This window comes from Xenopus tropicalis, chromosome 1 (assembly GCF_000004195.4).
Source record: "Xenopus tropicalis strain Nigerian chromosome 1, UCB_Xtro_10.0, whole genome shotgun sequence".
NCBI classification, from domain to species: Eukaryota; Metazoa; Chordata; class Amphibia; order Anura; family Pipidae; genus Xenopus; species Xenopus tropicalis.
The window spans coordinates 87,327,691-87,343,808 of record NC_030677.2 but is presented as its reverse complement, the minus strand read 5'-3'; the positions used below and the strand labels follow the sequence as shown (position 1 = coordinate 87,343,808).

The 16,118-nt window shown below is 40.3% G+C and overlaps 1 protein-coding gene and 1 long non-coding RNA gene across 2 annotated transcripts in view; one reads left to right on the top strand and one right to left on the bottom strand.

Moving 5' to 3' along the window:
* The window catches only part of LOC100496714 (uncharacterized protein At2g34460, chloroplastic), a 35,796-nt gene extending 25,136 nt beyond the window's left edge, over nt 1–10,660 (bottom strand). Inside the window, exons 1-4 of the mRNA XM_002941495.4 lie at nt 10,480–10,660; nt 8,958–9,130; nt 7,305–7,506; nt 1,392–1,559 (exon numbers count right to left, since the gene is read on the bottom strand). Of these exons, the coding sequence (XP_002941541.1) occupies nt 1,392–1,559; nt 7,305–7,506; nt 8,958–9,092 (505 nt within the window). The 5' untranslated portion in view covers nt 9,093–9,130; nt 10,480–10,660. The remainder of the gene's footprint in view (nt 1–1,391; nt 1,560–7,304; nt 7,507–8,957; nt 9,131–10,479) is intronic.
* A 545-nt stretch (nt 10,661–11,205) lies between these two features.
* LOC108645709 lies at nt 11,206–14,127 on the top strand. Its single transcript, XR_001923943.2, has 2 exons — nt 11,206–11,293; nt 11,938–14,127. It is a non-coding gene; the product is annotated as an uncharacterized LOC108645709 (long non-coding RNA).
* Nucleotides 14,128–16,118: the final 1,991 nt, after the last annotated feature.

Below are 16,118 nucleotides of genomic sequence, written 5' to 3'. Positions count from 1 at the left end.
GTTTTATTTGTTTAAGCTTTGGGAGTTTGTGTAGGAGCCTTACCATGCTTTTTCATTTTGTTTGCAGGGCTGAACTTCTCTCAGGGTAGATCTGGCCACGGAGCTCTGTTAAGATGCGTCCATGCAGGCAGACATCAAGCCACACCACCTCCTCCCCCTTTCAGTGCAGCTTAACCCGGAAGTGTATAGGAATTGATCTTCTTCTCTCCGCCTGACTACAAAATGCAGTCAGAAAGATGTGGGTCATACTCTTTGGGGCTGATTTACTAACCCACGAATCCGACCCGAATTGGAAAAGTTCCGACTTGAAAACGAATATTTTGCGACTTTTTCGTATGTTTTGCGATTTTTTCGGATTCTGTACGAATTTTTCGGATCCATTACGATTTTTGCGTAAAAACGCGAGTTTTTCGTATCCATTACGAAAGTTGCGTAAAAAGTTGCGCATTTTTCGTAGCGTTAAAACTTAACGCTACGAAAAATGCGCAACTTTTCGCGTAAGTTTTAACGCTACGCAAATTGCGCAACTTTTTACGCAACTTTTGTAATGGATAGGAAAACTCGCGTTTTTACGCAAAAATCGTATTGGATCCGAAAAATTCGTAAAGAATCCGAAAAAATCGCAAAACATACGAAAAAATCGCAAAGTACCGATCATTACGAAAAAAACGCAATCGGACTCCATTCGACCCGTTCGTGGGTAAGTAAATCAGCCCCTTTGTGTGCCCTTATCCTAAGGGCCCTTTGACGGGCCTGCCTGACCGACATCTGCCTGATAATGGTCCATAATTATCCCATCAGGACTAGGGCTGCATCGGCTCATTGACGTGGTCCTCTCCTGATGAGCCTGCAATCTCTAAAAAGCTGTTAACTATAAGTTTGTCTGCTCACTGTTGATGGTTGTTGTAATTTCCAAAGTGAAGATTAGTACTTCAGTGATTCTTGCAGAAAGTGAGCACAAACCACAGCTTGGCACACCAAATGTGCCAACTGTTGATTTAATAATATTGAACTAATATCACTCATATATTTCTTACATTTCTTTGCAACAAGATAAATATGCTGTTTAAAATGAATTCAGAATTGTTGGTTTCTCCCTCTGCCAACTCACTAATAAAGAAACCAGTTAATGTACTTGTATTAAACATGACACTTAAGTACTGTTAATGTACGTGTAGAATTGTATTAAACATAACATTTTGGAGATCAAAATTCTCCTTTTCCTAAACCAAGGCCAGTTGACAATCCTGTTCTTTAACCCATGGACAGAAAAAAAGGGAACACAGAAATCTGTAATCCTTCACAACTAATGGTTGACTAGGAGCCTCTGTCTGTTATCAATGGAAGCCTTAGGATAATTATTATTCTCAACTAAAGGTGGAACATCTTACCTGTGGCTGGATTATTCTGAAGTCCAGGTGGCCTTACAACAGTCCAGTTCAGATCAGAGCATTCCATTTCCAAGTACTGCTCCATCTCATACATGTTGGTAAGCACACTCTTGATAAGTGGTATAAGTAGATTGCGAATGAAAAAGGAAGAATTGATTCCGGAGCCAGCTATGAAAAAAGATATATTAATATGTTTAGAAGAATTTACAGTGTTTATTACATATGTAGTAATACAACATTTTAAAATGTCACAAAAACAAACATATTCAAAAGAACAAGATTCCATTTATTGTTAAAGGAAGGAATATCTGGATAAAAAGGTCTGGAATCTGTCATTGGTGTCCAGTGTTAAAGGACAAGGACATTAACTTGGAAGGTGCTGTTATGTTACGTTTTTGGTTATGTTTTTGGATTTTCTTCTACTACCCAGGCACATGTCTAAGTCTACGCTATGAATGACTGGGAATGGTGGGCAAGATGACCAGTTGGCACTGTGGTAAAAAGTTATTACAAATATACTATATAGAAAAAAAAGTGTTATATCTGTCAGATTTATCACAGGGTTGTGTAATATCCCATGGTGAAGGACTAACTAAAACCACCGCTGCCACTTCCCATTCAAATATGACAGCTCTGTGTTCTATCAGCCTACTAACTAAGCTAGGATGCATTTGTTTCTTTGCAGCCAGACAACACACAAATTGAAATAAAATAATCTAATTTACTGAAGCATTCTGACAATTGTTAGTCTTTGCGTTACAGATTTTAGTAATTATCACCAATTTAAATAATAAACGAGTCAGAATAGTCAGAGGTCAGGCCGGAATAGAAATAGCCGAAAACAGGCAAAGGTCAGTTTAGGCAGCAATACGAGAGTAGTCAGGAACAGGCAGGAGTCAGAACAGAGCAAAACAGTACAAAGAACACACCCAGGAACTATCAGGAGGTAGACCTATGTCGGGCAACGATTATAAGCCAAAAAGCACCATAGTGACGTCATACGCGGGACGTGAGTGCATATGCGCGCGTGACAAACAGAAGGACATGCATGCACATACACACGCGCGTCAAAAAGGGAAAGGACGCGTACGCATAGATGCTGCAGATGGTGGGCATTCCCGCCTCAAAGAATGCTAGAATTCTCAACAAACATCTACGATAGGTGATGCATAAAAGTTTATTTTATTTATTAAGCATTTTAAAGGCATGGTTTTAAAGGTGGTTACTGATAACCTTAATTGGAATGTTCCAATTAAAAGTGTGATACTATACAAAAACATTTGTTATGGAACTGCAGGGGTTTCAGCACAACATGCACTCCTGCTTTTTTAATAGGATATAATTTTTAATAGGAATGCCAGAGGATAGACCGCATTGCATTCGTACATACTTTTTTGTCCTGAATCTACTGATATAAAGAACATTATCCTACGAAATTGGCATATTTTGCATGATGATCCGCAGGTTGGGGCACTATTTACAAATTCTCCCGTGTTTACCTTTAAAAGACAAAGAAATATTCGGGACAGACTGGTGCACGCAATGCCTAAAGAATCTAGTTTAAGGCAGGCGTTTCTGTCTAGACCTGTGTCCGGTACAGTGCCACAGTGTTATTAGAGGAGATCATTGTATGCACCCTAGGACAGGGGCTGCATTGAAAATCAGAAATCACAATATCATACATGTGTGAGTAAATATGTGGTTTACTTTTCAAGTGTCCATGTCGCTTAGGCTATGTAGGAAAAATCATCCAGACACTCAAAGATCGCATTGGGCAACACAAATCTGATATAGTGAATAAGAGAAATACTTTGGTCGCATTATGTCACTTTGTAGAAAAGGGACATAATGCTGCCCAGCTAAGATTCCAGGTTTGGAACATGTTAAGAGACCCAGGAGAGTACAGCTTACTAGTACAGTTTACTAGTGTAGCCCACTTTTTAGACAGTGCTGCTACTGCTGCTACTTTTGGCGCTAACAGGAGTCCTGAGCCCCCGCTTACTTGGGGGAACAGATGTTACTTTACTTATTGGCGTGCCTCTACCCAGGATAGGGACAGAATGAACTGTCACTCCCCTCCCTGGGAAATTGATACTGTACTGCAATCTCTGGTCAGGGACTCCCAGCACTCACGGTACCTTGCCCCTGCCCTTTGGGGTAGCTGCTTACCAGGCAGTGAGGATCCTCTTTGGATGAAGAGACCAGGACACTGGAATGATGCTTAACCAGTGGAACTTATTTATTACTTGCAGATAGAGCAGACAGGCAGGTTACACAGGAGTACTGTTAAACATCAGGTTACACACACATTTCCCGTTGGAGACCCTCTCTCCCTGGGGCTACTTGCGGTACTCCCGCCAAGTGATCCTCCTTTTGAGTTCCCTCCGGTACTCGCACCAGGAGACCCTCTCTAGGACTCTCCTTGGTACTCCCGCCAAGCGGACACTCCCTTGAGACCTCACCCCGGTACTCACGCCCGAGCACCCACTGGAATAGGCAATGTCCTGAATTTAACACTGTTGTCCCTGACTCCAGCTATGAGTGCTGGGGAATCTTAATCCCTATATCTCCTGTAGGGGCAATGTTTGCCCACTTATTAACCTATCTCTCACTCCTAGAGTGGTCTACCACTTCCCAGATCTACTATCTAAACACAGGCCTGTCATTCACCTCTGTCCAGAGGGGCTCCCAGGCAGAAAGACCTAACAGCACATGGCTGCACTCCCTTATATAGTCTAATGCACCACCCAGTGGCTGCTAACTGAAACTGCAGGGATACTCCCTGTTAACTAATTACCTCCCAAACCACCCTTGGGAGCCTGTGCTAGGGGAACCATCCTAGAGAGCCCAATTTTGGAGATCCCTACACTAGTACAGCGCGAGGTGCGCTGGACATTTTCTTAGATACACTTACTCCCCAGGGTCTTAATGAGATACTAGAATTTCAATGGTTTTTGTAAATCTGTATAAATTATCATGGGATCCTGCAGACTGGTGTATTATGTTTCATCTGGCTGGTATTGTTCAGTGTTTATACAAGGACATTCTTTTCTAATGTTAGTTGCTTTTGCACAGTAACTTATGCAATTTGTGTAAGGATACAGAATTGTTTACATGTTGCCTTGGCAACCAGGCTCCATGCTGTTTCCTGGTAGCATGATGCCGGATTCTGCAGATGACTTGATCGATATCACGAGATTTCACATGGCTACGGAGGTGTGTGTTGGGTTTTAAATTTTGTTCATGTTGTGTTGGTGAGGGGAAATGCCACATTGAGAAAGGGGGTGGGAGGCCCCCGAAACGTTTGTACTGTGTATTTCTACTGATTGCTCCAATAAACCACTGCGGAGGCAGGTTTGCACCAGCATTACGTGAATGACTAATATTTGACAGTTTAAACTTAGACCGATGACCATGGTTTTTGTGTAAGTGCAGTATACACTGAAGAGACTAAGTATTTTTGCAAGTTGCAAAATATAATATAGATTGTAAGCTCTACGGTGCAGGGACCTCCTTCATCTTGTGTTTCTGACTCTTATTGCAACTGCACCTTGTATTCATTGTATTTATTGTTGTACTTTGTATTTATCCATTATCTTTTGTATTTATCCATTATCTTTAACCCCCTGTCTGTATTAATGAATTCTACTGTACAGCGCTGCGTACATAAGTAGCGCTTTATAAATAAAGATATACATACAAGTTGCACATTCTACACTTTTTCTTCATATAAAGTTAACTCTTCCAGTCAGAACATAGTAATGTACATAGTAATTTGGGTTGAAAAAAGTTCAAGTTCAACCTTGAACTTGTAAATAAACTTTATTGCATAATACAATGTTATAAAATGTTGCAGAGACCTATTAAAATAGTTGGTGCCTTTCAGAATGCATTTAAAAATAGTTTACTTTTTTCATTTGTTTAGATGTATTTCATTTATAAGGAGGCTATTTATTTTAATGGGAAACTATACCCATCTTTTTGACATGAGCTCATTATTCAATATAAAAGGTACATAAACACTCTGAACTTCCAAAAATAAATATGTTTTTTTTACAGAGACAGACCTGATTTCACAGATTTAAAGGAAACCATGATAGTGTGCCTGTGCTGCAGAGACCATGCTGAATTGATGAAAATGAAATTGTGCTTCACAGATTTATGAAATCATATATGGTGATTTTGCACAAGTAACACCTGAAATAGAGCAGTGCTGTCCAACTTCTGCGGTGCCGAAGGCCGGAATTTTTCTAGCATACATGGTGGAGGGCCGCTAATGGAAGCCAGTTTGACCACCCCCCTTTTTTTAAACCACACCCACTTCAAACCACACCTATTTTATCATAATAGTAGTGCAGCAAAAACCCAAATGCTTGGTCCTTACTATGGGGATATCAACTGTCATTCATATGTGAAATTATTATATTATGTCATATTAAGACATACCCTTAAATCCATATACCTCCTCCCCTGTGGATAGCACAGCAACCCCCAGCACATAATTACACACCTTAGGGACCATTTAATGGCTATTTCCAACTGCTAACAAACTCCCAGAACAAACCCCTGCCAGGTTCACCTCCCACAGGCAGCATAGGGCAGGCAGAGTATGGCACACACAGGCAGCACTCTACCTGTCCTATGCTGCCTGTGCGTGCCATACTCTGCTTGCCCTATGCTGCCTGTGTGTGCCATACTCTGCCTGCCCTATGCTGCTTGTGTGTGCCATACTCTGCCTGCCCTATGCTGCCTGTGTGTGCCATACTCTGCCTGCCCTACCCTGCCTGTGTGTGCCATACTCTGCCTGCCCTATGCTGCCTGTGTGTGCCATACTCTGCCTGACCTACCCTGCCTGTGTGTGCCATACTCTGCCTGTGCTATGCTGCCTGTGTGTGCCATACTCTGCCTGACCTACCCTGCCTGTGTGTGCCATACTCTACCTGCCCTATGCTGCCTGTGTGCCATACTCTACCTGCCCTATGCTGTCTGTGTGTGCCATACTCTGCCTGTCCTATGCTGCCTGTGTGTGCCATACTCTACCTGCCCTATGCTGCCTGTCTGTGCCATACTCTGCCTGCCCTTAGCTGCCTGTGTGCCATACTCTGCCTGCCCTTAGCTGCCTGTGTGCCATACTCTGCCTGCCCTTAGCTGCCTGTGTGCCATACTCTGCCTACCCTATGCTGCCTGTGTGTGCCATGCACACAGTCAGCATAGTCCAGACAGTTCATATCTGAGGTGTGAACAGGTGAACAATGGGGGTGATTACAGCCTGAGCCTGAGGTGTGAACAATGCAGGGGGTGAACAATGCAGGGCTTAAAAGGTGTGAACAACATAGGGAATTACAATTTTAAACAAGCTGAGGTGAGAAAACATGCAGGGGGCCAGTTAATCTCAGTACTGATAACATTTAAAGCTTACATAAAGGTAAGCCATCAAAGCAGCCAGACAGGGGGGGGCCACACAGAGGGGGGATCACGGGCCGCCAGTTGGACAGCACTGAAAAAGAGCATTGTATTTATACTCTGTTAATGGGGTATGTTTGGTACAATGGAAGTTTTGTATTTAGCCTTTAGTTTTTTGCTCTAGTGGGTGAAGTACCATAGATTAGATTTCAATCCATTAACTGTTTGTTTACAGAAATTGATTCTGTGTGATGAAACACACTAAATTCCACTGTTCATTAAATACATTAAAAATAAAAAATTGCTTGCTAACTGAAGACTGCTTCATAATGTTGTTTTTTTATTTTATCTTCTGAACAAAAAAAATGGGACTTATGAAAGGTTCTATTTTTCGTCTATTCTATTTTTCTGAGACAAATATGTTATATGTGTGTTTTTTTATGAATAATGTTATTAATTAGACAAGGCAGTACTCTGTGTCAAACTGACTAAAACACAAAGCATACTTACGACCAGTATACCAAGAAGTCATTGTCACCATCCTCTTTACTCCAGCTTGACGCATGGCTGTCACAATGGCTTTCATAGAGTCACTGTATCCAGATATAGATGAAAAAAGTTTATACTGAAAACCCAGGCAGGACATAACAGTGTCTTGCCCCTTGAAATGTTCTTCTAAAGATTCTGATGAAAATATGTTTGCTTCCACCACCTACAAAACATACTCATATTATTTACCTGATTTGTACTTATGGTGGTAGATATTTCTAGACTATACTTAAAAAAGGTATGAAATACTATTATAGAATCCAGTATCTGGAAACAAAATATCCAGAAAGTTCAGAATCATGCAAAGGTTATCTCCCACGGAGTCAGTTTTCAGCAAATATTTCTGTGTTTTTTCCTTTTTTTCTGTAATAATAAAATATTACCTTATACTTGATCCTAACTGAGCTGCATTAATCAATATTGGTTGCAAAACAACCCTATTGAGTCTATATAATGTTGAAATGTTTTTTTTAGGAGAAGGAAAGCTTGAATCACTGATGCAGACCAATGTTAGGCATCTCCCCCACCCCCCAGTGAGTGTAATCACTTACCTAATACCCTGGGCCAGTGCTCATGTTAGCAGAAAACTGCACCAGTACTTCTGGGAGAGTACCACAGAGTAGAGATGTAGCGAACTGTTCGCCGGCGAACTAATTCGCGCGAACATCGGGTGTTCGCGCAAATTCGCGGACTTTTGCCGATGTTTGCCACTTTGGGTTCGCCGCGTTTTTTTTTTGGCGCCGCGTTTTTTCGCCTTGGTTTTTCCGCCGCGTTTTTTCGCTTCGTTTTATCGCCTATGCATATACATAGGAATAGCTTGCGGTTTTTTTTTTGGCGTTTTTTTTTTTTTGCGTTATTTTTTTGCGGTTTTTTTTTTGGCGCTTTTTTTTTGGCGTTTTTTTTACAAGTATTTTTCAGAGAAGTTTTTGCCCTTGATCCCCCTCCTGCATGCCACTGTCCAGGTGGTGGCACCCTTTAAACAACTTTAAAATCAGTTTTCTGGCCAGAAATGGCTTTTCTAGGTTTTAAAGTTCGCCTTCCCATTGAAGTCTATGGGGTTCGCAAAGTTCGCGAATATTCGCGAGTTTTGGCGAAAGTCCGCGAACGGGTTCGCGAACATTTTTGCGCGGGTTCGCTACATCCCTACCACAGAGTGATCCATTTCTACTTCCTTTAAAATCCCAGGGCTGGCATATGTGCAGTAGAGTGAAAAAGCCAGCTTTTAGTTTTCTCTTCTCTTAGTTCGCATGCGCCCCCCACTTGAAGAAAGGATCAGTCACACAGAAGTACCCCAACTGGTGCAGTTTTCTGCTAACAGTAGCACTGGCCTGGGGTATGAGGTAAGTGATTACCAGGGGGCTGCCTAACATTTGCCACTCCCACAAAGTGATTCAAGCTTTAATGTGTGGTAATCCAAGGAAAAATCTTTGGAACTTTCTTTGTAATGGGTTTCCAAATAATAGATTCCAAACCTCCACAGCCATACTGCAGAGAATATGAACTGGGAACAACCTACAATATCAAAACCTTCATTGTATCAATGCATTCAGCTTATCATCATAAAATTGCATATTAAGAATATCAAGTAGATCGGGGAATTTGAGGTTTTCACACCTTTAAGTTTTGATGCTGGATGGTGATTTTGCTGACATTCCTCACAAGTGCTTTCACTTCATGTCCCTGTTGTAAAGCTTGGGATATCAAGAACAAGCCTGTCTGACCGGTCGCACCAAGGATGGATAACTTCATGTTTGCTTTTCACTTACAACTTAGAGAAGATTAGAGACCTGTTACAAAGACATAACACAGTTAAAATTTATTCAGAAAGATGGAATGAGCACTTTCATTAAAGCTAAATGGTCCTTAGAAGAGATTTGCTGCTATATTTCCTCTACACTCCTTCAGATGGACAAAAAAGGAACTCGACTGAACTTGATAACATTCAACCCCTTTAGAAACTGATGAAATTTTAAGCATGTTCCCTTATAAGTCACTTGATGCACCGTTCTGTTTATATGTTAATTCAAATTTTGACCACAGGATGGCACTGCCTAACAGGTGTTTTGTATGATTATGTTATGCTATTTTATATTATGTTATGCATATCTGGTACTATCTGCTGAACTACAATCAGATTTTCAATAGCCACAGCAAAACAGTTAAAAACTGGAACTGACCAAAGAAGCTTTGTAAAAAGTAATGATTATGAATAATAATAATAATAATTGTAGAACCATACCCATGCTACACTTTGTCAGGTATAGAGTGTATGTTTAAGCCATTTTTTGCCCTGTTATAGTGAATTGTTGTATTTCAGGTTAAATGTAAAAAATGAATATGAATATATATATATATATATATATTTTTTTTTTTTACTGATTTTACTAGTGTTACTACTAATCTAACTACTATTTTAAATGTGTAATGAGGATGATCCTAAGAATGCCACCACCCCTTAAAGCCTCCCTATGTGATCCGGCCCCATGATACTGGAAGTTGAGAATATAAGCGTAAATGTTAAATCAGTTCTGTGCAGTCTGCTGTTGCATTAACAGTCTGTTTTTTTCTGTACTCCATTTAATGATCACGCACCTAGCATAGGCACAGCTTTACCAAATAGCATGTTAGCTACAGGCTTCCCTGTGGGTGGAGAATATCTTGCTTTTCATCTTTAGAAATACATGCAGGCCAAAGGTGATATTACCATGGAAGGCCCACACCCTGTTGTTGTGCTGCATAACATGAACAGTACTTGAGAACCTGTGCATACTGACTTGTGAGAATTACCTAAAATTGCAGTTACCAGCACTTGTGAGGACTTCATTTTAAAGGTACTGAAAACCCCAGCATGCTCTAATAAATGGATGCTGTATGGACTGGGCATATGGACTGGGCATATGGTTCAGTCACATGTAGAGGGGCATGTAGTGGACCTTGCAATTTATAAGGGAATCAGAAGTCACTGAGAAAATAAATACCTTAATTAATTATCTTAATTAATACTATGGTAGGCAAAGCGGCACTTCCAGCAAGTTGATTTTACTGCTTTTTGCTATTTTTTTTTAATCTTTGAAAGCTGTCACAGAACAAGAGTAAATAAATTATACTGGCAATGAGGGATGGGCTCAACACGTACCTTGTCTGGGATGCTGGGAATTATAGTCCAAACAGTTGGAGGCTCATCTGCTTTCAGCTAAGAACAAGTTGTGTGTGTGTAAGCAGAATAAAGTTTTCTCTCTTCCTCTTTGTGTAACTGTACTATACAGTATAGTTACACAAGCAATGGCAGTGTCATATTACAGAGGCAGAGTTTCCTGGGTTGTTTCTGACTAATGTTAGCTTTAGTGAGAAGCAGCAGCATAAAACAAACCCATATGCTGCAGTGACGTTTCACTGTAGTCCAGCCTGACGCCTCCTAAGGATTTCTGCAATCAATAGTCAGAGCTGACAAGTAGCTGACAATTGTGTTTCTTATAAAATTTTTTAACAAATGTATATTAGAAATAGTTTTCTTTTTTTAATGGAGAACCTGGGGCCGTTAGGGCTCATAGTTTCTGACTATACGTCCCTTTTAAAGAATACATTGCAACTTCCACTTTCTTATCCCTTAAGGGGGGCCCTGCAGTGCTGTAATTAGATTAGCTGCCCTCTTTGATGTCAGTGAGCTGAAAGAACGGGAGGTCAGGTGCCTGCGTGCTCTCCTTCATAGCTTTCTGAACTGGTCATTTTTGTCAGAAAAGTCCTGTTAGAGCCACAAAGGGATTGGATGGTGGACATTTAAACTTTCTTGTCAGCCCATCCAATCCCCATGTGACTTACTAGGACTTAAACTTCTGTCAAAAATGAGCATAAGGAAAGCTGCTTAGAAGAAAAAACACGCAAGCTCCTGAGCTCCCACCCTCCCTTCCGAAGTCTGCTGCTACCTGACAGCAGGAGACCCAGTAATCCAAGTAAGTGCAGCATGGCCAGGCCCCTCTTCTAGTTTTATTCCAAGTTATCTGCTACATGAAAATGTTACTTCGCAGACTGTTGAGGACCCCATAAATCTTGCTGGATTGAATCTAATGACCTCTAACAACCCAGAGTGAATGACAAATGTACAACTACTGAAAGAAATGGCTCAGCTCAAACAAGTTGTCAGTGACTGACACATTATTTTGTATTTAATGGGCTAATTTATCAATTTTCTAGTTTGTAAACTCGAGTTTGTTTTTCTAAATCGAATAGAATTGCATATCAAATGTTTGCTTATTTATTAGAATGGTAAATTTGTGAATACCTCAAATTTTCAAGTTTACAAACTTGAATATCTCAAATTGAAAATATGGCTTTACAGCTCCCATTGAAACTTGCAAGCTTATAGATGGCAAAGTTTTACATTTGAGTTTTAGGGTGTTTGCACTTAAATACCAGACAATTGAGTTTTTGAACCATAACTGTAATTGTGAGTTTTAACACTAACACACTCAAATCATGAAAAAAACCCACACTTGAACGTTCATAAAAATCCCCCTAAATGTTTAAAAAATGTGGATGGAATACACTCTTGTGTTCTTAGAGAGCTTAATCAGTCCACTCTTTTTGATTTTCTCAGGTTCCCTTTCATCTGACATGGAACCCATGGACTGGAGGAAAGCTGATATAATTCTAATATTTAAAAAGAAATTACATCTCATCCTGGCAGTTATAGGCCTGTAAGTTGGACATTTGTTGTGTACAAGTTATTGTGGTGTACATAGATTTTTGAAGCACTGCATGAATCATTTGTTTTTAATCCAAAATCTTCTTGTATGCGGGTAGAAAGACTGGCTAAAGGATTTTGTACAGAAGACAGTGGCATAACTACCTGGAGGCACTGAACATGTCTCTGCCGTGGACAACGGCACAAATTGCCAGGTACAGTGTGCAACTAGGTCATTAGGTAGAGGTAAGGTGGGGTTGTATAGTACCTCTCTGTACAAAATACATTAATTTGTCAATCTCATCTGCTATTTCATTATGTCCTGGCCCTCTCTAGTAATACAGTATATCTAAGTTAAAAAGATATTGGCAGTGTTTTAGCTTCTTAAGTTTTAGCCTTTATTTCACACAAAATGGTAAACATACATTAAAAAGTGAGTAGAAAGATGAATTTTCTTGCTTGGCGATAGGCTTGCCTGGATAGTATTGTCTGTATACACAGCAGCAGTGAACACAGTAGGTCTTATTGGCATTAGTCTGCTATAGATTCTCTCACTTTATGCCATAACCTGTCACAGTCTTTAGAGGCAAATAGGTAAGATCTTTAGGTAAGAGGATGTTTAATGTATACACCCATTTATTGTACAACACTGCCATATATGTTAGTGCTTTATAAATATGTGTTAATAATTATAAAAGGGTATTTGTGGTTTATCTAAACTGCAGAGATAACAATGAAAACAAACTTCTCCATTTTCCAAGAACTCCTTTCCTAGTCGCTTTCAGTGCATGCTCTACAAATTGGCATAATGCAATATATGCCAATAAAACTTACGCTTTAAGTAAATGACCAGGACCACTGGATGTTTTGTGCGAACCAAATAAACTTCTTTATTAACTCCCAGGCAGTTTTTGTGCCGGCAATCTCAGTAATGACACACACTAATCGCACATGAATGATCAGAGTTAGCATCCAGTATCATATAACACACCTCTCTGGATGATGAGGTGTCACAAATGCCCAAGTGGCCTTATCCCCAGTATAGGCGATCCACAGGTGGGGTCTTGCTCCCTGGCACACTACCTGCCGCTGAGCTCGCCCACTTGCACCCCTACACTAGCGGTCTAACCACCGCAGGATGCTAACCCCTCTGACCTCCTCAGTGGGGCAATCAACTGCCCAGCTAACTTACCTAACAAGTCCAGTTGCTTTAGATTTATTTATACTAGATATTCCCCTAAACCTAACTTTCACTCCTAAAGTGACTACTTTAGAAGCTAACCCTCACTCTAACTTGAACTTGCTGTTACCCAGACCTGTAACCACTTCCCAGTGAGGTCCCAGAAAAGACCTTAAGCACATGTGGGCTTTCCCTTTTATAATGAAGTCCCTTGCCACTTCCTGGGCAATTTTAGAGATGCAGGGGAGTAAACCAGAGAAGGGAAATCCAGTTCACACAAACTAGGACTACCTTTCTTTACCAAGTATACAATGTTGCATGGTGCAGCATTCTTCCAGCAGGTGGTGGGCCGAAATCTATCCTCTGCCCCACCCTGTCATGAAATTAGTGTGCTCCAATTTCTCCTCTTTCTGACATGCATCACTTATTTATATACTTGTGACCGCACTGCCCCCTTGTGATGTCAGAAAGGGTTAGGCACAGATATATATGTAATGACGCCATACTGGATTGATTTAGAACAGGGTGAATTAGGGTTGGAAGCAGACTGACTTTTTGTTGACCTGCACATCACCAATACACAAGGGAGCACTTCCTATTAATTTACTTGTATTTTAGTGACTGTATATTTTCTCCGTTTTACAGACAATGCATACTTTTAAAAGAATTAAATCTGAATCAGTCTTTATGGCTGACGTACAATGTTTTGTGATTGTGATTTCCTGCCGTTTTCATACATCCATGCTGCATGTTGTGAGATGTTCTTTATTATTAACCTTGTCACCGCTTGCATATGTCTTCATTTATGTCTTCATTTCTACAAAATCTATAATATACCATATTAACCTATTTTATTCTTTCATTGTCTACAAGCAATAGTTACAAACTAGTAACAAAACCTGCATAAAATGTGTTTCCAGAAATTGTAGTTGCTTGTATTTCTTTTTACCATAATTATAAAAAGGTTAGGTTGAAGAAAGACAAACGTCCATCAGGTTCCACAACTCTGTTAGCCCAGAAGGCAATCAGTAGACGTCAAGCTAGTTTACTTCAGTTGGGAAAATATTTCTCTTGATTTTTTAGATTAGCAAATGAACTAAAGCCTGGTTCCAAATATCAACATAACTTAATTCCAGTAACACAGTATATAATGGAGGGCATGTAAACAATGAGCCCTTTAAGCTGTGTATAAATCCACTAATTTTGTACTTATTCTGACTCATCCGCTTCTCATTGCACACAGATTTTAAAAGTATGCACATGATTTTAAAAAGCACACACAAATTTTTTTTTGCACACAGCCGTGTCATAACTATAGAGGAAGCAGGCCATGCAGTTGTGGGAGGACAGGGGGTTTCCTCTATAGCTGAAAAGAAATGCCCCTCCCCTGCTGGTGCGGAGGGGAGACGCAAACGGGCGCAAGATATGACTGGGTGGGTCGACAGGGGTGGGGAGTGGGTGGGTGGGCTGGGGCCCTCCAAAGATTTTTTTTGCAGAGGGGCTCAGTACACGCTAGTTATGCCACTGCATACAGCCCAAAAAAATAAAATAAAATGTATAGGGTACATTTAAAGGAAAAGGAAAGCACTGAGTCCTCTATATAATTAATGCGCTCCCCCCCTTTTCTGTTATATTTGCAACTGTGAAAAAACATGTATATATTGTACTTATTAGAAATATTTGCAGCCCTTAAGCTAAGTACTGCATCTGTTGATACTAGCTCATTCTTCTTACACATAGATATTTACTCTGATCCTCCAATGGCTGGATCTGTGGCTTCCCAGTTAAGCTAGCCATACAGGTGAAGATCTTTAAAAAAATTTGAAAAAAAAAAATTGAAAATTTAGACCTCTACCCAATCTATCTACCTACATAGTGCTTTAAATAAAGGTAAAGATGTAGCCACTTGGATTTGTGAGTTAAATGGGTCATGATTCGAGATAAACTGAAGAAACTGTGTTATCTTTAGTCATGTAAACTCATTTAGCACATTTAGGGGCTGATTCACTAAAGGTCGATAAAACGAGCTCTATTTATAGCATGCGTTAAAAATTTTATCACTTCTTATTTTTTGCGACTTAATGCTCGATTCACTAAAAGGACACATGTCATAATTAAGAAGCGATGTTCTTTGTGTTATTTAACTCGCGATGAGCGGTTTTCTTGCGTTATTTTTCCTGCTGCGTGCGTTATTTCTATGCGAGAATTACCCCAATGTGAAGTAAATAATGCATTTTTTGCGCATGTGATATGCGTCTTAATGCATGCAAAATTATTTTGATGAATCGGGACTTAATTATCACATGCTTTTTAATGCAAAAAAGCATGCAATAAGCGTTCAAACAGCAGCATTGTTTACATAAGGCAACTCCTTAAATAGATGGCACTCTGTGATGCAAATTCCTCTGTTAAATGGGATAAGTGAGTTAAATTATAAAGCGAGTTTAGTTAAGATGGCCATACACGCAGCGATAATATCGTACGAAACCTCGTTTCGTACGATATTCGGTATGTGTATGGCAAGTCGGCGAGCCGACCGTTATCGCAGGAGTCTGCTGATATCGGTCGTCTCGCCGATCGGCCAGGTTAAAAGATTTTGATCGGGCGCCATAGAAGGCGCCTGAGCAAAATCTGCCTTCAGGGCTGAATTGGCAGAAGGAGGTAGAAATCCTATTGTTTCTACCTCCTTATCTGCCGTTTCAGCCCTGAACGGTTAGTGGCTGATTGAACAATCTTTCGTGTGACCACACAAACCAAAGTGGCTTCATCTGTAATTTGAATATTCAGTCCTTAGCTCAATGACCTGGTCATGATAACACATGTTCTGTTCAGCATAATGACAACCCCTTACCAGATACAAGTCCAATAAATAGGCGAGGGGATTGGAGATTTGGTTAAACATGACAGAATTAGT